This window comes from Rattus norvegicus, chromosome 4 (genome assembly GCF_021556685.1).
Source record: "Rattus norvegicus strain SHRSP/BbbUtx chromosome 4, alternate assembly SHRSP_T2T, whole genome shotgun sequence".
NCBI classification, from domain to species: Eukaryota; Metazoa; Chordata; class Mammalia; order Rodentia; family Muridae; genus Rattus; species Rattus norvegicus.
The window spans coordinates 31,319,205-31,340,074 of NC_141537.1; the positions used below are offsets into that span (position 1 = coordinate 31,319,205).

The window sequence follows — 20,870 nt, forward strand, 5'->3', positions numbered from 1 at the left end:
GTTCTTTATGCAAATAAGTTGATGTGAAGCTATAAAAGATATAAATATTCCAGCTCTGAATCCAACTGTGTAAAACCAAACTGTAATATTGTTTATTATAGTATAACTCATGAGAAATAATTGATAGGAATTCTGTACATTACTAAATTCTAACCCAACTCACTCATAAACACCTCACATAAAGTATTCAGTGCACAACAGTGCTATAATGGCCCAAATTAATCTCCCAAGTCCATGCTGGTTTTCAGCTTTTTGTCTGAGTGTTCTTAGTAGAGGAAATTCTTAGATCCTCAATTGGGGAGGGGGGTTTCAAGAGCACTTTATTCTAAAGTATGTCAAACAAGAATGTCAAAAGTGTCATAGGTAATATAGGAACTAATACTGGATCTAGTCTTAGCTGCCTCTCCAGCCCTAACACACCTAGCTTTTTACGTGGGTACTGAGGATTAAACTGGGGTCATAAGCCTGTGCCAAAAGAATTTTACCCATCAGGTCACCTCCCAGACTCCAAAGTTAAATAAGAAACAAGCAACTAGTGTAAAAGTGTCCTGATCAATACAGCTAAATTTATCAAATAAAAACACAGGATATTCGGGTAAATGTGAATGTCAGATAACTATTCCCTGGGCTACTCTCGCTACTCATTTGAAATTCACTTTTAACGGGAAATTCTATATTTTTCCCGCCCGTTATAAACTTAGAAGAGTGACAGGCAATGGTAATTCTGTCAGGGCCACTTCCGGCCAGTAGGTGGGGCTTCCGGAGCCCAAAGGCCTAGGTCAGCCACACTGGCTTGCCCCGCCCCGCCCCGCCCGGGGAGCCCCGCCCCTCGCCGGAAGCCGCGGTGGGTGGAGGTAGGGCTTTGGTCACCCTCGGGACCCGGGCGGCCCGGTCCGCCCCGGGTAGCGTCCCCCGGGTCCCCCGAGCTGGCTTTCCCAGGAGGCCGGGACGAGTTTCGGGCCTCCGTGCCCCGCGGGCGGCCCAGCTCCAGAGCTGGGGCCCGGGCTGCTGGGGCCCGCTTCCCGCCTCCAGGGGCCGGCGGCGGCCGCTGGGTACCGGCGCGGGCGGCTCAGCACCTCAGACCTTGCTCTTCCAGTCGCCGAGGTGGCGGGCCGACCCCTGGGCGGCCAGTGCAGACGGCCGCCATTCCCGTGTCGCTGCGACCGCGGGGGCCGCCCGAGCCGCCCACCATGCCGCTGGGCCTGAAGCCCACCTGCAGCATGTGCAAGACCACGTCGTCCTCCATGTGGAAGAAGAGTCCACAGGGCGAGATCCTCTGTCATCACTGCACCGGCCGGGGCGGCGGGGGCGGCGGCGCGGGAGTGGCGGGCGGGACCGGGGGCGGAGGCGGCTTCGGCACTGCTACCTTCGCCACCACCTCGGCCGGTCCGTCGCAGAGCAACGGGGGCGGGGGCGGCAAGCAGGTGAGCGTTCGGCCTCTCTGGCCAGTGGAGAAGAGCTTCGTGCGGTAGACAGGGCGGTGTGTGACAAGCTGCAGAAAGGGGTCCCGAACGCACGGAGTCAGCCGAACGAGACCATTCGGTTGTAGGCCGAGGACCGCTTGACCATTAAAGTCCTTGTCGTTACGTTAATAAATTGTTAGGTTGCTTAAAGTGACTGCATTGAAATTCTGCTATGAGATATGCAGGGAACTTTTGGGGTGGGGGTAAAATAGATATTTTACTTGTGCGATAAGCTCAACAAACGAATAATAGTCCCCGCCTTGGCCTCCACCCACTCCTGTCCTCTTCCCTCTGGAAAGCAGAGCCACCTCTTGGGGAGACCCTGCAGAGTTTGACATCTCAGCCCTCAGTCTTTTAAGTATTTTAACCAAGTGCATCCTCTGATCATTGTGCGATCATTATATTGGCTTTTCTTCTGAAGTTCTGATTTCCTTTTCTCTAAATTGTGTAACAGAGTAAGCAAGAAATTCACAGAAGGTCTGCTCGGCTCAGAAATACCAAGTACAAATCTGCTCCAGCTGCTGAAAAGAAAGTTTCCACTAAAGGAAAAGGGAGAAGACATATTTTTAAGTTAAAAAACGTAAGATGAATGTGGACCTTGTGTTTCTTGATCAGAGACTGGGTATGGTGGGATTTGCCACTGCTTTCTCTAATTCATTATTGAACTCAGTGTACCTCTTGGGAGCCCTTATGCCTTATTCTGGAGGGAAGGCAAGGTTTCCCAAAAGATGAGCTCTGTTGTAAGAAGCTTGCAATTTCTGAGGTTAGAAAAGCAGTTTCTGTTTTTTTTTTTTTTCTTCAGCTTTTATTTTTTCATCTGGAAAATATAAAAAAAAGTCTAAGAGAAATGTGTAATTTAGGTCAATGTGTCACAATATCTATGCAAAGAGAAATTATGGTTCCTTTGTAAATCGGTTAAATTTGTTCATTGACAATTACATGAAGTCAGGGCTCTTGATTAAAAACATTTTTTTGCTGGGTAGTGATGGTGCTAACATTTAATTCCTGTACTCAGAAGGCAGGTACAGGCGGATCTCTGAGTTTGAGGCCAGCCTGATCTACAGAACGTATGTTTCAGGACAGCCAGGGCTACACAAAGAAACCCTGCCTTGAAAAACAAGGAAAGAAAAAAAGCCAAACATTCTTCTGTCTTTTAAAGAGCGGGGCAAATAACATAATTCATTAATACCTTTATGTTATGGTAGCCCCAGGGGAAACACTGTATCTATTGGTTCATAATGAATTTGGTGATTATAAATACAAAATTTTTTCTAAACCTGATGTATGAAAGTTGTTTGAAGTCTCATGCTAGAGTCTGTTTGATAAGGATTTTTTTTTTGTTTTTTTTGTTTTTGTTTTTTTTGTACCTCTGGGACAGTGAATGATATTGTAGATATTTTGTTTATCTCAGCTTGGTTATTACTTTTGGAACAAAATGCCTCACTGGCCAGGAAACACCTTCTAAAGTAGACATATTCATTTGTAAAATGGGCCCAGGAGAAGAGTCGTAAAGATTGTAGACTCTTATTTAAATATTTATTTGTATTTTATGTGTATGAGTGTTTCTCCTGCATGTGTGTACCAGGTAGGCTCAGAGGCTAGCAGGGGCATGGGATCCCTTGGTATGGGATTTCAGACAGTTATAAGCTGCCATGTGAGTACTGTGGACTGGACCTGGGTCCTCTGCAAGAGCAAATGCTCTCCCAGGCCTCGTTCTTGTTTTTATTTCCTTTTGAGTGTATTTTTATTGTGTACATGAGTACAGGTACATATGCCAAGGTACATATGTGGAGGTCAGAGGACAGACTTCAGGAGCTGACTCTGCTGCCTTGGTTCCCACTGTCCAGCTCAGGTTGTGAGGCTTGCATGGAAGACTGTTCTCTTCCGTTTCGTCATTATCAATTTTTCTGCATATCCATTCTTGGAGAATGGCAAAGTCATAGGAGAGGCCATTTTTAGGTTGTGATAAGGTTTGTGTTGCAGTTCTAAAAAGGGATTTTAATGGTGGCACAGTGTGGCAAAGAACCCCAAAGAGTTCAGGCTTGCAACAAAGTTAAATTTTTCATTTTATATTTACCTGTACATTATTTTATGATTTCCATCCTGGCATGCACAGACTTTTAGAGCCACTGTATTTCTGTACTTGGGATGTTAATGTCTGGAAGCACTAGAGAGCTTTGTGTGTTAGCTCCTAGCAGCATAGTCAGAAACTTCACCTTTTGTTTTTCAGCACTTTCAAATTAGTAGTAGCAAAAGTAGTGGAAATATTCACCTGCTTCACATGGTGTGTGTGTGTGTGTGTGTGTGTGTGTGTGTGTGTGTGTGTGTGTGTGTGTTGTGTTGTGTAGTTTCTGGCACCAAATAACAGTGTTTTGGTTTTTTTAAACTAGATAATTCTCGTGTATATGGGGAAATGCCCATACATACTCGATAGGTACAAATGCTTTTGCATCTGTTTTCTCGTAGCCTATCAAAGCTCCTGAGTCTGTTTCTACCATAGTCACTGCAGAGTCAATCTTCTACAAGGTAAGCCTCTGGAGTCACTGAGAAAGGGCAGCTGGGCTCATTGTAGGAAAAGTCTCTGACAGGTGTGACGCTGCCTTAAATTAGAAGCAAGAACAGTAACGGCAGTAGGCATCAGGTCCTCTGTGTATATGTTGTGCTGTTAGCTTGGTGCTCTGTGGGACTCCTAGCAGTGGGAATGGGTGTGTCTCTGGCTCTTCTGCCTGCTCCTGGTACTCTTTTCTTCCTATTGAGTTGCCTTGTCCAGCTTTGATATGAGAGCTTTTGCCTTGTCTTACTTTATCTTGTTTGGTTATTGTCCCTCAAAGCCTGCACTTTTCTGAAGGGAAACAGAGAGTATATCTAGGGGAGAAGGGAAGTTTGGTGGAGGGAGGGGAATCTGTGATTCTGATGTTTTATATGAGAGAAGAATCTACTTTCAATTTTTTTTTTTTTTTAAAAAAGTCTTTAAAAGTTGACCTGGAAGGGGTTGGGGATTTAGCTCAGTGGTAGAGCGCTTGCAGGCCCTGGGTTCGGTCCCCAGCTCTGAAAAAAAGAAAAAAAAAAAAAAAGTTGACCTGGAGAGATAGCGCAACAGTTAAGAGCACTGGCTACTCTCTTAGAGGACCCAAGTTCAATTCCCAGTACCAACATGGTGGCTTACAACTCTGTGTTCCAGTTCTAGGACAACCAAAGCCACCTTCTGGCCTCCTTGGGCACCAGGAGCACACACATAGTATACAGACTTACATGCAATCAAAACAGCCATACACATAAAAACAAAGAAAAAACTTAATAAAAGTTTACTGAGTCTAGGAAATATGCTTCTTCCAGGGATATATCAGTTTATATCTCTAATATCATTCACTCTGTCTTTGAAATACATCAATTTTTATATGTAGACTATGTAAATATAGATATAGCCCGATTAGTGTGTAGATTGGCACAGTCTGCAGAGCAGGCAAACAGGCAGCTTCATAGTATCTCTCCTACAAGAAGCATTAGAGTATTAAGGGCAAACATTCACAATAAGGGTGTGTTTTTCTTTTCCTTTTTTTAAATATTTATTTATTATGTGTACAACATACAGCTTTCTGCCTGCATGTATGCCTGCAGGCCAGAAGAGGGTATCAGATCTCAATACGGATGGTTGTGAGCCACCATGTGGTTGCTGGGAATTGAACTCAGGACCTCTGGAAGAGCAGACAGTGCTCTTAACCTCTGAGCCATCTCTCCAGCCCCCAGGGTGTGTTTTTCTAATATAGTTCTTTACATAATAAAAATTAGCCTTGTAAATCAAGTTGAGGGAGTATGCAGTTGAACTTCATCAACAACAAAAAAGCTGAACAAGTATTCTCAGTTCACTTGTATTCTTAGTTCACTGTCCATATTTTTGTTGATAAAGTAAGGTCTTCCTTTGGGCCAAGCTTATAGATAGCTCTGACTTCAGTGAGGGATGTGACATCTCATTACTGTTAGGTTGGAAGACATAAAAGGAGAACAGAGATAATGCCCCTAAGGCTGGCAGGCCTGCTGTAGGCAGCAGCCATTAAACTGTCATGCAGGAGGCAATAGTGCATCAGAGCTTTCTACCTGACCCAACTGGACAAACAGCTTTGGGCACTCAAACGGGTTATGACCTTTGAGTGTGCTTATTTTTGTTAGTTCATGTGTTAGTAAAAAGGAAAGTCTGTCACAGGGCAGAGTTTCCCTTACATTTCTAGGATTTCATGTATGGTTAATTGTTAATCATAAGATAAAGTTGAGTGTGTGTGACTGAGCACACACGTGCCTGCGTGTGTGTATGTGTACTTGCATGCTTGCACACACAAGCATGTATCCTGTGGGTCAGACAGTGTGCTGAGCGTCACTGTTTTCCTCATGTTATGGATAAGGGCATTGGCTCATACAGACATGAATTAGCTTGTCCAAGATACTATGGTAAGTCACAGAGCAAGGCAGTCGTGCCAGAACCTAAGAAGATCTTGGCTTCATTGCTTTGCCAGCTGATTATGTTACTAATCTCTAATGTTTCTTCATCTGTAAAATAAAGTTTGTAAGTAGTAATTACTTCCTGATATTGTGCATGTTAAATATTTAGCAAGGTTACTAATGGATGGACGATCCAAATGGTCACCATCGCAGCTTCAGATTTGTATGACTTCTCCAGCAGTTTTAGTGTACTAGTGATATCTGTGTGTGTGGCAATGGAAAAGCATGTGGGCCATGTTATTACAAGGATCAGTTTTATTGCTATCTACTGCTGAGTTTATTAAATATAAAAGTAAAATACAGCAAAATATTCAAGTAATGTTGCAGAGAGCCAACATTTTGAACACTCTTGACAGCAGAGCTGACATCATGGTGGCAAGTTCAAGAGGTCAGTGTGAGCTTCTAAACTGAGCTGGAGCCCCAGATCAAACATGAGAGGAAGGGACTGGAGAGATTGCCCAGTGGTTAAGACTACATACAGAGGACCTGAGTTCAGTTCCCAACACCTTCATCCAGTCAGTCACAACTATCTATACTCCAACTCCTGTGGCCTCTGTGGCACCTGCATTGACCTGCTGCATTAATTAGAGTGACCATTCCTAATCCTGTGTTCTTTGACTTTTCGTGTTCACCTCCTTTGCTGCCAGCAAATGCAAACTGCTTACGTAAATGTCTTAGTGCAGTTTGTTAGGTATTTCTATTTTTCCTTATCTGCAGTTTCAGTTGTTCTGTTTTATTACTAATTATTCTATTACTAGCTATTGCTGTTAATCTCTTACCCAAATTATAATTAAACTTTCATAAGTATGGATATATAGGAGGAAAATTTGGAGTGTGTAGAGTAGCAGTATCCAAGGTTTCAGGTACTGACTAGTGTGTTACATTGTATCTCCACAGTTAAGGGAACATTGCACATGCTAGGTGTACTTGCATTGAAATTTCCCTAAGACCTTATCTTTGCATGGCTGCTTTATTTTCAGTTACATACTTGTGATTCATAGTCAGCATATGTCTGTGTGCCAGTGAAATACAAATACAGTTGTCTGTAATTTGGGAGAATCGACATTTGTGAGCAAAGCAGATAACAACACAGACTTTACCTGATAAGGATGTAGAACAGACTTGGAGTAGTAGGGCAGAAAAGGACCAGTTGATGATGGGTTTGCACTAATAAGTAGACTGTCACCTGCAGAAACAGTGTGCATTCATTGTCACCCAGGTGTCAGTCACCTCAGATACGTGAAGAAGCATCCACTAGGAGAAACTCTAGATCTGTCAGATGCCCATAGTGCCGCTGAATTACTGGAAGTATTTATCCATAATCATTTATGGTTAAACTGTATGTATCTTAGTACCTTTGGCTACTACAAAGGCCTTGTTTCAAGTAAAACACACATAGTTCCTACAGTTGAGGACCACGTGGCCCGTTGAAGATGGCACCCACTTATATGGAAGTTTTACATGTCATAAAGATCAACCATTATGATATTCAAAGGTGAAAATTTTCCATCTCAAGATCAGGGAGGAAGACCTGGGATGGATAGCAGAAGCATGGGGAGAATTCAGTACTGGGATAATCAGGTTAGTTAATTGCATATAAAGTAGAACAGGAAATGAGTATGTCATTCTGTTGTTGAGAAGATGTAAAACAGAGGACCATGGAGGAGACAGTTGTCAAGGAGTCTGGGAAATGTGGTAACACGTCCTGAATGCTGATTCTAATAAAAAGGGTTTTCATCGTGTCTTTTGAACTTATCATATCTATTTTCTTAGAATAGACAACTGGAAAGGGCAGTGTTGAGTCTATAGTCTCACCAAGCAAATGCTGATTTGTTTTTAAGGTGGTACAAGAAAACCACTGACCTAGTTAATGTAGGCACATAGCTTACAGTTTCTGCCTGGTGTGGACTTGAGCAACAAGTCATTTAACTTTTCTACAGCTTAATGACTATTAAAAGAAAAAAAAGTAGGGCTACTGTAGAGGACTTTTAGGCCAGTGGAACTACTCACAGTATTATAGCAATGATCATGGTGGATCCATGTTGTGTATGTCCCAAACCCTGGATTATAGGGCACCAAAACAACTAGGGTTAATTTGTGATGTTTGCGTCATCGTGATGTGCAGGTTCATCAGTCACCGTGAGTGTGTCACTAGATAATGGAGACACAGACAGGAGAGGATGCTGGACATATGACAGGAGAGGAGCTAGGGGAAACTCCCTAAATCTGCTTTCCATGATCTTACTGTGAATTCAGAACGCCTCTTAAAAATGAAGTCCTTCTTTTACAAGTAGTACTTTCATGATATAAAAATCAAAGAATTTGTATGAAGAAATATTTCCCCAGTTGTAAATTGTCATATATTGGTGTTATGTAATTATTTTTCATTTGGAAGGGAAACAACATCAACATAATATAAAACATTGATATTCAGACCTTTTTTTTGGAGCTGAGGACCGAACCCAGGGCCTTGTGCTTGCTAGGCAAGTGCTCTACCACTGAGCTAAATCCCCAACCCCCAGACCTTTTTTTTTTTCTTCTATTTTGAAAATTTGCTTGCTGATGAATGAATACTATTACTATATTAAATACAAGACTGTCCTGTTTTCCCAGGGAGTATATTACCAAATTGGTGATGTTGTTTCTGTGATTGATGAGCAAGATGGGAAGCCGTACTATGCTCAGATCAGGGGTTTCATTCAGGACCAGTATTGTGAGAAGAGTGCCGCACTGACATGGCTCATTCCCACCCTCGCTAGTCCCAGAGACCAGTTTGATCCTGCATCATATATAATAGGTAAGGCACAGCATCTTACATTTGGTTAATTCTTTAATACATTATAAATGAATGTGCTTGTTTGTGTGAGCTGTCATAGCAAAATGTCACAGACTGTAGGGCTTGAGCAACAGACTGTTCTGAAGGTCGGAAGTCAGATCTGGGAGCTGTTGACGATGAGCACGTGTGAGGCCTTGCTTCCTGGTGTCTCCCATGGTCTTTTTTCTGTGTGTGCACACTGAAATAGAGTGCCCCATAAAGTGTCTTTATAAGGACACTAGTCTTATCAGATAGGGGTCCACTAATTTTTTAAATTAAAATGCAATTATATTTTTTCCTTTTCTTCCTCTGACCCTCTCAGGTATACCCCACCCCATTCTTTCTCAAACTTTATGGTTCTACTTCTGTTATTGTTAATTGTTTAATTACTGTATATAGTAATGTATATTCTTAAATACGTAAATACAACTTGCTGAGTCCATTTAATGTTACTTTAAACATACAACTTCAGGGCTGAATAGATAATGGGGGTAAAGGGGGCTTCTTATTTAACTGTTCTGTTGCTATGAGGAAACACCATGACCAATTCCCTCTCAGTATTTCTTAGTTGCCTGTAGTTCTTTATCTGGAATTGAGGGAGCCCACTCTTTTGCTTTTATTTGACCTTGGTTACCTGTTTAATGGTCCCATCTCCAGCACATAACTAGACATCAGTATGTGAAATGAGGCGTGAGAACAAAGTTCAATCTAGAATAAAAAAAGGTGGGTTGAAGAGATGGCTCAGTGATTAAGAACACTGACTGCTCTTCCAGAGGTCCTGAGTTCAAATCCCAGCAACCACATGGTGGTTCACAACCATCTGTAATGAGATCTGATGTTCTCTTCTGGTGTGTCTGAAGACAGCTACAGTGTACTCACATATAGCAAATAAATATTTTAAAAAGAAAACATAAATATCATTACATACAAAAAAGTAAAGAGCATTGTAGGATATACAAAGACATTTTATATAGTTGATACTTGAATGTCATTTGTTACTGTGGGCTGGAACAGTATATACCCACTAACATGATGTGGGTAAGATGTGTTTGCGTGACCCAAGCCTAAACTGTGTGAAGAGGAACACAGGAACTAGGTTATATAGGTTAGTTATAGAAAATTACTCATGATTTCTAAAAGAACTTTCCTAATTATTTCTAAAACCTATAAATTCTTAGTATACGTCTTTCTACACAGCATACATGATATCTTATTCAAAAAATAAAATTGTTGATGGTTGAAATGGCATATGGTACTCGGTTGATCACTTTAAAGGCATTCAAAAGATAGAGTACAACTAATTCTTGAGAGACTCATAAAAATGACTAATACCATTTTGAAAGTTCAGTCTCCTTCAGTTATTTTGTACCTTCATTCTTCCTGAATTGGACATTTTCATTGTTCATTTTGTATCCTATAGGGAGAGTCATTTCTTAGTGAGAACTCTGAGGACAACTAACATCCCTCGTTATCCTCACTCACTCAAGCTTGTCATATGACTGAATTTGTGTCTAGAAACATGGACCATCAGAGGCCATGGTGTTCCAAGTGCTTTCTGGGCTCCTCACTCACTGCCTTTTCATGATCCTCAAAGTCTGGATGCTTCCCTGCCTAGATGATGTCACATGGTGACAGTCAGAGCACAGGCTCTGGACCAGACTGCTGGTTTCATAGCCCCTCCACTGGCTGCTGGTCAAGGAACTTCCCCAGTTCTTAATCCGGCTTTCCTCAGTGTGCGTGTATGTGAAATTGGAAAAACCAGCCCCACGAGGACGTTCTGAGGATTCAGAGTGTGGATATATGTAGAGTACCTAGAAGAGTACAGGCACTTCTTAAACTACAGAAATACTGGATATTTCAGGATCCTTTCTCAGTCGAGCACTGTGGGAGAGGATGCTGTATTCCTTAATCAGTTGAAGTAGAGTAGATAATGGAGTGTGACTTCCGAGGCTAACATCAGGTAGGTCATCCAAGAGTGCTTCTTCTACGAACGATAACATTTTATAAAGATGATACCTGTGTTCAAAACTGTATTTACCGTTTCACTGGCTGCCCCTTAGGGCCAGAGGAAGACCTTCCAAGGAAGATGGAGTACCTGGAATTTGTCTGCCACGCCCCTTCTGAGTATTTCAAGTCAAGGTCATCACCATTTCCCACAGTTCCCACCCGACCAGAGAAGGGCTACATATGGACTCATGTCGGACCTACTCCTGCAATAACTATGAAGGAAACAGTTGCCAACCACTTGTAGTTACAAAACCAAACCGGGGCATGCTTACTTAGCTAGTGTAAAGCTTCAGTTTTAATCCTAGAACATACATACAGATCCCAAAATAAAGCCGGATTTTCAGTTTTCTTATATTTATAACAAGATATGCCACACATTTTCTCTTTAAAACTTTTTTCTTTAAGTTTTTGAGATAGGGTCTCATATGTCGCCCAGGCTAGCTTGACCTTGAGATCCCCCTGCCTCATCCTCCTTGAGTGCTGGAATTACAGGTGTGTTAGACCATAGCTGGTTAAAGCCAGCTACTTCTTCATGAAGTTCTTACATGGAAATATGACTGGAGAAAAATTTTAACTACCCAGTAAGTATATTACCTTGCTTAGTATCTGTTGCTTTGAAAACCACAAAGTGAAAAAAGAATGAATTGCCGTCAAATACTGTTTAATGAATATTTTCCTAGGCAAAGTGACAGATTCCAGAGAAATCATTATAAACATGCAGTGTCTATTTTTCTTCATAATTTATTTCTAGGAACTCATAAAGTGAATTATATTTTTACAGGTATAAAAACATTAAGTTTTAGACTTTTTCTGTCTTTTATTTTTTTTTAACCCAGGATCTCACTATGCAGCCCTGGCTGCCCTGGAACTCACTCTGTAGACCAGACTGACATTGATCTTAAGAGATCTACCTGCCTCTGCCTCCCAAGTGCTGGGACTAAAGGTGTGCACCACCATGGCAGGTTTAAGTTTTAGATTTCTGATCAAGGACTAAACCAAAATGTGACCAGTATGTCTTACAAAGCCACACAGACTTTTTCCTTCTTTAGAAGCAGACCTTGTCTGCTTTAGTCCTACAGAAAGCAACTAGTGGGTGATTGATTAGCCCTGGCTCTGTATACTTTCATCTCACGCCATACCATTCAACTGCTTTCAGTAGACATGCCTTTGCCTGTCATCAGCTACTTCTGTGGGACTTCAGCCAGGCCTTTGGTCTACACACAGTATAGATATCCCTCCTCCTACTGAGGCAGCAGCAGCAGCCTCTGTGAGGGTAGCCTGACTATGGCTAAGACAGGGACTGGTGACTGGCTATCTTGAAAGTGACTAAAAGGTCATTAGTTTTGGTATGATGGAGGGAAGTGGGCGGGTACCTGCCTCTGTCCTGATCTATCCAGACAGACGTTTTTAGCTGTAGGAATTTATAAGGATTTGACTTGATCTTGATGATTTTCATCAGAATGCTTTCACCTTTTTCTTTGTCCCAAAGTTGGGAAGAAGCATCTTCATGTTTACATAAGGTATCAAATACAGTTCATTGTTTATACTATTAGAAATGATTTTCTAAATATTAATATTCCAGTTTCTCATTAAAAAACATTTTTACAGTGGGTTTACTTTGGATTTTTTTAAATATTTATTTATTATATGTAAGTACACTATAACTATCTTCAGACACACCAGAAGAGGGCATCAGATCTCTTTACAGATGGTTGTGAGCCACCATGTGGTTGCTGGGAATTGAACTCAGGACCTCTGGAAGAGCAGTCAGGGTTCTTAACCACTGAGCCATCTCCCCAGCCCCCTACTTTGGACTTTTAAATTTCACTTAAACCACTTAAGAAGGAAATGGGATGCTTCCCCCAGGATGGTATTAAATAGATACATCAATCTTTTGATTAATGACTCACCACAGTGCTACCTAGGAGGTTTACAGGCTTTAGTTCCAATGGTTATCCTGAACCAGTTAACGTTTAGGGGAGCCAACTCTGGGAAGCACAGCATATTTCATATGTGCTGTGACCCAAAACCACACCTAATACTAGAGCTGGAGAAGCCGAGGGAGGACTGTGCTGCTCAGGTTTTTGTTTTAGGCTGGAGGACAATTTTATTAGAGTTTAAAGAAAAACTGCAGGGCAGGAAAGCTGTAACCTGTGGCCAGCATCCAAAAGGAAGATACAGCAAGTTGTCTGAAACCTCGAAGCCCGTTATCAAGACTGCAGACAGGCAGGCATGCTGCATGTGTACCCACCCACATGCATCTCACGCACTTACCGGTATATTTTAATTACCTTCCTCTGTCTTCCTTTGCCAAAGCCAATTACTAGATATGAGACATACTGTTTGTGGTGATGGTGGCTGACTTTACAAGTTAATTCATGGATTAAGAGGATATCAAGATAAAAATCAAAGATTCTGGACGGGGGGGCTGGATCAAGAATCTAATCAGGCATTTTTGGTTGAAGGGATTAAATTTATTTGAATTATGTGTAAATGTTATGTTCTGATTAAAAACAAAAAAAAAGAAGATAATAGAATATATCTTTTTCCAAAACAGTCAAGAAGTTGCAAGGCATACAATCTGCCAGGAGCTAGAAAAACAGTGACTCTGGGTCTGTGAGTGCCAAGAAATGCATCCCTCTGAAGGAGAGCAAATGAGCTCTGCCACTGACATAAGACCATTGAGGACTTAATACAGACTGAGGGACAAAACACCATCTCTTACAAATAACCCCATTTAGCCTGCACTATTGATCTCAGATAGTCCTGAGCATTGTGCAATCACAGCACTTACCATTCTGTGATTTTATAGATTAACCAGATTTATTAAATTAAAATCTATACATCGTTCTTATAGTTACAACTTAGGGACAGACCATCAGAGCAGACACATCTAGAAAAATCAGAAGTGTATTTTATGCTAACGTTACTTTCTGTCCAGTTCGAAACACTGTTCCACTTTGATTTTTTCTCTTCTTCGGATTTTGAAAGTTTTCATACCTTAAAAAGAAAGATATTTAATGAATGAATAAGAAAGATAATAGATTCTTTTCAAATATACTTATATTTTAAGAAATGAAAAGAAAAACTAGAAAATTATAGACAATGTTAAAATTTTCAAAGTTTCAGTGTAGGAGGAAAAAAAGCCACTATATTAGACAGGATAAAATACAGATAACAAGGAACAATATGAAAATTATAACTGCTATAGTTTTTATTCAAAGACTAGGAAATTGCTAACCAGTACATAATGCATCTGTACTCAAATGGGCCATGGTTAGAACAGTGCACACTGAGCTATGGGAGGGCTTGCGATCTGGTCTGTTCTGCAGTGAGGGACACACTGCACACTAGAGCGAATGTGCTGCACTCTGAGCCTTAGAGATACCCGCACCCTGTGCTGCGGCGACTCCACTTCGGCACGGTGAACCAGGGAAAGGGTGAACCAGGGAAAGTGCAAACGCTTGGCTCCAAGCTGCTTATAGAACCTGAACCCTGTCACAGAAGTCCTCTAGAAACTGGCATTGAACACAACAAGGTGGCTCCCTACGTAGTCTACCAAATGGTGTTTAAGAAGGATGGATGGCTCAGGGGACAGTGGCTACCGGCACAGGTAAAGCACTCTACTTTAAAAATAGAAGTCACATGATTAAGGGAATTTTTGTTTCCTACTCTTCCTTTGTTTTTTTTTTTTTTTGTACAGTAAGTACACATTGCTGATGTATGTACACTTCCTTCCAAAGTGCTGCAAAGGTGAACAGGAGTTGAAGTATTTACTCTTAGACAAAACCAGGAACAAGTATTTTTTAATTAATGTTGAATCACTAACATGGAATGATGGCCAGTCATTCAAATATGCTTATATTTGAATGTATATATCATGACATACATGTGTGTGTGTGTGTGTATCACTAATACACACACATGTATATGTATTTGTTGTTTTTGAGATGTAGCCCTGCCTGTCCTAGAACTCAGTATGTAGACCAGGCTGGTCTCCATCTGCCTCTGTCTCTCTTAAGTGCTGGAGTTAAAGGTGAACCACCACACTCATTTAAAACCAGTATATTTTTAATAAATCTTATAAACTAAATAATTAGAATTAATTTAGACCACTATTCATTGTCCTATTTTTTCATTTTCTAAAACCAGTTCACTATAACTCACACACTCGAACAGATTAGTTAAGGGAAGTCTAGTGCATAGTTACTACAGTCTCTTCAGGTTCTGGGAATGGGATGATACAGGGTCTCACATATCCCAGGCAGATGCTCTGTCACTCATTTGCAGCCCCGATTTAACCATATATATTTTTAAATTAGCTTCCAAATTTAAAAAAATGTAAACCCTTCAGAACTGAAGTGAACAATATGTTTCTTACGGTTACTTACAGCTCAGCAAATTCCTTGCCTTCATCCTCATTAATGGACGGTCTCGTGTGGGCAAGCGCAGTCATTAAATGTGCCTGACTAATAGCAAAACTGGTTTTGATTGGTCCAGGCTGGTTAAGGGATTCATCCTCCTTAAATAAAAAACAGAGTAAGCAGATGTTAACTTAGGAATTCAAGAGAGAAGTGGCAGTCCCAGTGTTATTGTCAGGTTTTTCCTGAGAATACATTCTCTCTCATGAGACAATCATGGAGCAAGGATCGTCATTGGGCTGAGTCACTGGGCTGCAGCACATTGCTTATAAATATGGCTCAGTTAAAACCCAAAGAAACACATGTCAAAAAAGGAAAGGCAACTTTTAAAAGTTCTGAGAAGAAGGGAAAAGGCCATACTCCACTTTGGCTCTGGTATCTGCCTTTGATGATGCTGATGTCTGCTCTCAGCTGGTCTCTCTGCTCCTGTGTAAGGTCTTGGGAGCCTTCTTGGGAAGGTGTCCTGAACACAGGATGCTGTGTAAACAATGGGTCTTTCCCAGGAGTGGCAGGTAAGTCCTGAGTCATGGAGCTCGGTGCAGACAGACAGTGTGAGCTCTGCATGATGGGTAAAGACAAAGAGGTAGATGGAGAGAAGAGAGCAAGAAAGAGCCATGTCACTGAAGGTAAAAAATGAAAACTCTGTTTCCATCTTACATGAGAATTTCACACATGCACATAGGTATTTTTATCAAATCCATCCCATTTCCTGGCCTCTCTCTCCTGCCATATTCCCTCACTACTTTTCCTTCCAAATTCATGTCTGCTTGGTGCTGCTTGGTCTACTTGGTAGGAATACAGGCAGACTCTCAGGGATCATATCCCTCAAGCAGTAACCTTAAGTAAGTTTATGTTTTAATTCACTAAAGTTAAGCAAGTTTTTAAAAGACAATATTCTATAAACCAAGCTTCACTGATACCTGTGGTGTAAAATATCCATAGCAAAACAAACCAGCACCCATAAGATAAAGGTTTATTTCCTTTTAATGTTTTGGTACTCAGACCTACTACACTGACGGCAAGGACAGGTTCAACATGAGCCTTACTCATGTGTGCAGGGGTGTGTGTGTGTGTGTGTGTGTGTGTGTGTGTGTGTGTGTGTGTGTGTGTAAACGTGGAGGCCAGGGGTCAATGTCCGGCGTTTTTCTCAATTGCTTTGTGCCTTATTTTCTGAGATGGACCCAGACTTAGCAAACCTCAGTGATTCCCTGTCCATGTCTCCCCCAGGTTGGAACTGCAGATATGTGTCACTGTGACCAGCTGTCTACGTGGGTCCTAGGAGTCAGAGCTTGCTCATGTCTGTCTGTGCCAAGCACTTTAATGTCAGGGATCTCCCTAGCCCCTTTCTCTGATCCCCAGAAAATAGTTATGCTAATGTTCCCAGGTATTTCTAGAGAGGAGATAAAAAATAGAAAACAGAATAAACTTATAAAAAAAATTTAATACCTTCTTAGAGAAGTAGGTATTTTTATATTTTTAGAAACATGAATTATTAAAAACAAATATACAAAAGCAACCATATATGGAAAAATGTTATATACTAAAAATAGTAAGCTACTATTAATTTTAGTGTGTATATAGTAACTAAAGAGAAAAACAATGATGTTGCCCACATTTACTCTAAATGGCTTCCATGTTGATACATGTTAATTACTTCTTTTCATGCTTTCCATAAGATTCACAAATAGGCATCATTTTTGTTTCTTATGAATTTTAGACATTATTGTAGCAAATGTCCTAATATCCAGAAGTGCTTCATGACAATAAAGTTTACACTTTTAAAATCACCCAGAGAGAGAGAAAGTCCCGAGTGACCACAAGAGGGAGCCACTCCAGGTCCCTGTGGAAGCGACCCCCGTTGCTCCTGTTACAAATGTTTAACAAGAACGACTAATTGGCATAATTTAAGAAACAAACTACTTCCTTCGCAGACCGACCAAGCAGAAAGACAGAGGGGCAGGGTAGGAGATGGATGTCACTGCAGTACCACACCACATCCATCCTTACGTATGATAACAAAACTGAGCCACACAGCAACAAATGCACAGGTACCAAGTCACAAGAGGCTCCGTTTCCAAGTTCCGATTCATAGGAGCTGCCAAAGTACAGCCGGTACATATTGAATTTTGATTCATCTGGAAGGATCTCCGACATCTCGAGAGAAACGAGGGATTGATCTAAGCCACATTCTCCATCTCCAGCTGAGTCGTCGGAACCACTGCTGTGGTTAAGAAAGACCATTGAAGACAGACTGAGGTCACTGTCAGAGCTGGATCCTCCATCCTGAATGACACAGACAGTGCCAGTTTAAGTACTCCATAACTACACAGAGCAGCAGATGACATCACTCCACAGAGCATGGGAGCTTGTGCTTCCAAAGAGGCTCTCAATCCTCTCTAGATTGGGCTATACAATAGAAACATTCTTATGAGACAAGAGCTCATATAGCCTACAGCAGCCTTAGATCTGCTGTGGAGCTTAGGAAGACCCTGCTTTTCTGAGTCTTAGGATTTCAGGTGCACACCAGCATGGCTGACTTACCTGGTGCTGAGGGGCGAATCCAGAGCTCTGTGCACGCTAGGCACTCTACCAGCTGAGCTACGTGCCCACCCTTACACAGTGCAAATGTACCGAGTACCATAAAGGAGGATCAGGGTGAAGTATGGTGTAGAAAATCCACTGGCTATCCCAGTGATGACAAAACTAGGACTTAAGAGTCGAGGTTTTAGTTCATCTCCGTCTTCACTCATTTTTGCTTTTACTGTGAAATTATTTATATCTCTGTGTGTGTGTGTGTTAAGAAAGAAGAGACTTGTAAATTGGCTCTCCACCAAGCTGCCTTTCAGTGGCTCAGTGCAGCAGCTTCAGGCATTACCTGCCAAGGCCCTGGCCATCCCAATCTCTCTCTCTGTCTCCTCTCCTCCCTCATCTCTTCTTGTTCCCTATCCATCACCTTGCTCATTCTGTCTGTCTCATCTCCCCACTCCCAGTAAACCTCCTGACCTAGAGCTGTTGCATGATCGAACTTTGTGGAGTTCCTTGGCTCCAGCCTGCCGAAGAACTTTTGCCCTTTATCCTAATAGAAATCTTCAGGGCTGGGGTGTAGCTTAGTCATACCGAGTTTGTCTAGCATGAGTTAGGTCCTAGTTCAGTTCCTAGTGCCATAAAGAACAAAAACAGCTGTGACAATGGCTTGCTACAATAGCAAAACTTGACCTGGGGGCTGTGGGGATAAATGCTGTGCAAGCTTAGGGCCACAGTGCTGGAGTGCGGAGACATGTATGACCTAGATGCTCCCTGGCCAGCAAGCCCACCCTGTTTCAGACTAGTGAGAGACTATCTCAGAAAGGGCGGGGTGCTTGAGGAAGGCCACCCCACATTGCTCTTTGTCTGCTGTTGACTTGTACATGTGCACCCCTGCGTCCTCTCCACACACTTGGAACTACTTAAGAAATTTAGGACCCACAGAAATTCCCAACCAAAATTAGTGGGGGAAAATACACAGAAAAGCTTCTTAGAAAATATAGGCAAAGTCTATAATTAAACTGTCTACTGCAATAATTAAAATAAAATGCCATTGTAGAGAAAATGGTAATTCTAGGTCTGGGATATAGAAAATTCAAGATAAATGAACATCATCTTGTGTCAGAAGTAAGACTGCTGAAGAATGATGGGGTAAGAGAGGCCCCATGTCACCACAGAGACAGCCATAGGTAATGCCCGTTAACAAGCACAGAAGAGCTGAAAACCTTAGTTATCTCTATTTTTATGAATTCATACTCCTTCACTCTAACCTTTCTAATGCCAAATTGTTAATACTAAGGTAATGTTAGGGAAACATACCAAATCTTCAGAATTAAAATCTCTGTAAACCCCACATTCCACTTTTGGACTATTTACAATAGGCAGATTACAGTTTCGCCGCAGTCTGGCAGTAAGGTGCTCTCTCTCGGTGTATACCCTAGCAGCCTTCCCATGCAACTCACGTGGAGCCCGCCGGGCAGTAGCCGTCCCTGCAAGGCCTCCAGCTGTGCATTGTACAGCAGAGCTTTCAGATCCGCTCCAGTGAAGGACTCAGTGACAGAGGCCACGTGCTGAAGGTCCACGTCATCCGCCAGAGGTAGAGACTTGCTGAGGACAGTTAAAATCTCAAGACGAGACACCTGAAGGAAGGAGAACTATTACTAAACACACAACAAAGTGAACTATTACTGTAAATTGTGACTCCTAAGACATTTTTCATGCATTGACATGTCTAACAAGCTAAGCCTTCTGGGCAGTTTGTACTAGACATAAATCATCTTTCTCAGAATTGGACCCCTAAAAGGAGACATGGGTGGAGCCTTTGCTATTTAGTGGGGCTTTTCTTCCACCTTTGTCCACCCTTTCAACCCCCTAACACGAGATAAGAGAAAAAAGGATAGGGCTTCCTGCTGCTTAGGGGAAAGTTTAATCTTCCCGTCAGGATACTTAATTTCTTCTTTCTTCTTTGCACATGACTGTTTAACAAGCTGTAGCCAACAGTCCACAACAATCAAACTCTCAGGGCCTCCAGCATTTATGTGGCCGATGAAAAGTTCCCAGAATCCCAAACATCACACAATCGCAGAAACTATCTGCAGCTGGCAAAACCACACCCCTACTCGAGCACAAGGCAAATCATGGCTGCTATAACAATCTGAGGCAGCCCCACGTCTCCACACCTGGGGTTAATATGAAAGCATATTTCTATTTCTGTGTTTTTTAAAGAAGCCCAAAAGCCAACATTTGTAATTACTCAGTGTAAATTCACATACTGTGGCTATCTCCTAGATTTGGACAAGTGTGCCAACAAAGGAGAACCATTAAGAAACAAGCACACACACAAAATGGCCTATAGACTTTGACCTTTGGCCATTGTCTCTCATTCATTTATTTATTACTTTCTACAAGCGGGAGCAAGGACTGGCAGAACGAAACAAGAAGAGTTGGACCCCTTTCTCCATGAGACCTGGCCACATGCCCCCTGGCTCACTTGCTTGTGAACTGGAGGCTTCTTACAGGATATGGAATGCAGGGACACAGAGAATATTTTTTAGGTTTCTTGATTTTCTCCTACAGATCAACACAGGTACTCCTGAACAGGAGTGCATTGCAGGGGCCACATCAGACTCAACGTCTTTTATGCTCTGAGTAAACAGTGAACCAGCCTTTGCTTGCAAAGCTGTCTTCTTGTTTGTTTGCTTGTTTGTTTTTTAAAACAGGGTTTGTCTATGTAGCCTTGGCTGTCCTAGAACTCTGTAGACCAGGCTGGCCTCTAATTCACAGGGATCTGCCTGCCCCTACCCCTACCCTTGCCTCCTAAGTGCTGGGGTTAAAGGCATGTAGCACCACCACCACCACACACCACTGAGCTTCAAAGCTATCTTCTTAGGACAAAGCTATCTTCTTAGGACAAAGCTATCTTCTTAGGACAGTTGCTACCAAATGACCAGAGTAAAGAGTGTGGCATCTGCCGAGGAGAGAGTTCTGTCACCTGATCTGGAGGAGGGCAGTATACACATTTATCCAGTCGGCCGGGCCGTAACAAGGCGGGGTCAATCAAATCAGGGCGACTAGTAGCAGCCAACACATAAACTCCTGAGGGGGAAAACACTTTTAGCACGATGATTTAGTAACTTCTTTTATACT

General features: G+C 42.0%; 2 protein-coding genes across 6 annotated transcripts in view; one reads left to right on the forward strand and one right to left on the reverse strand.

Annotated features, from left to right (window-relative positions):
• Positions 1-824: 824 nt before the first annotated feature.
• On the forward strand, positions 825-12,389 carry Gatad1 (GATA zinc finger domain containing 1). Of its 2 annotated transcripts, none has more exons than XM_087658580.1 (5): positions 825-1,424; positions 1,918-2,043; positions 3,930-3,989; positions 8,571-8,754; positions 10,634-10,742. In XM_087658580.1, the coding sequence occupies exons 1-5, from the start codon at positions 1,191-1,193 to the stop codon at positions 10,687-10,689; spliced, it is 660 nt and encodes a 219-aa protein (XP_087514706.1). In that variant the 5' UTR covers positions 825-1,190; the 3' UTR covers positions 10,690-10,742. The 2 variants fall into 2 exon arrangements, with proteins under 2 accessions (XP_087514706.1, NP_001386581.1); NM_001399652.1 differs by lacking the exon at positions 10,634-10,742 and adding an exon at positions 10,833-12,389 and having other exon boundaries at positions 871-1,424.
• Positions 12,390-13,231: 842 nt separating this feature from the next.
• The window catches only part of Pex1 (peroxisomal biogenesis factor 1), a 38,991-nt gene continuing 31,352 nt past the window's right edge, over positions 13,232-20,870 (reverse strand). For 3 of the 4 annotated variants that reach the window (XM_087658581.1, XM_087658583.1, XM_087658582.1), the window contains 6 exons: positions 20,716-20,819; positions 19,187-19,363; positions 17,253-17,483; positions 15,561-15,758; positions 15,171-15,301; positions 13,232-13,779 (listed from right to left, as the gene is read on the reverse strand). In XM_087658581.1, the coding sequence (XP_087514707.1) occupies positions 13,695-13,779; positions 15,171-15,301; positions 15,561-15,758; positions 17,253-17,483; positions 19,187-19,363; positions 20,716-20,819 (926 nt within the window). In that variant the 3' untranslated portion in view covers positions 13,232-13,694. The remainder of the gene's footprint in view (positions 13,780-15,170; positions 15,302-15,560; positions 15,759-17,252; positions 17,484-19,186; positions 19,364-20,715; positions 20,820-20,870) is intronic. The other variant, NM_001109220.1, reaches the window with a different exon arrangement.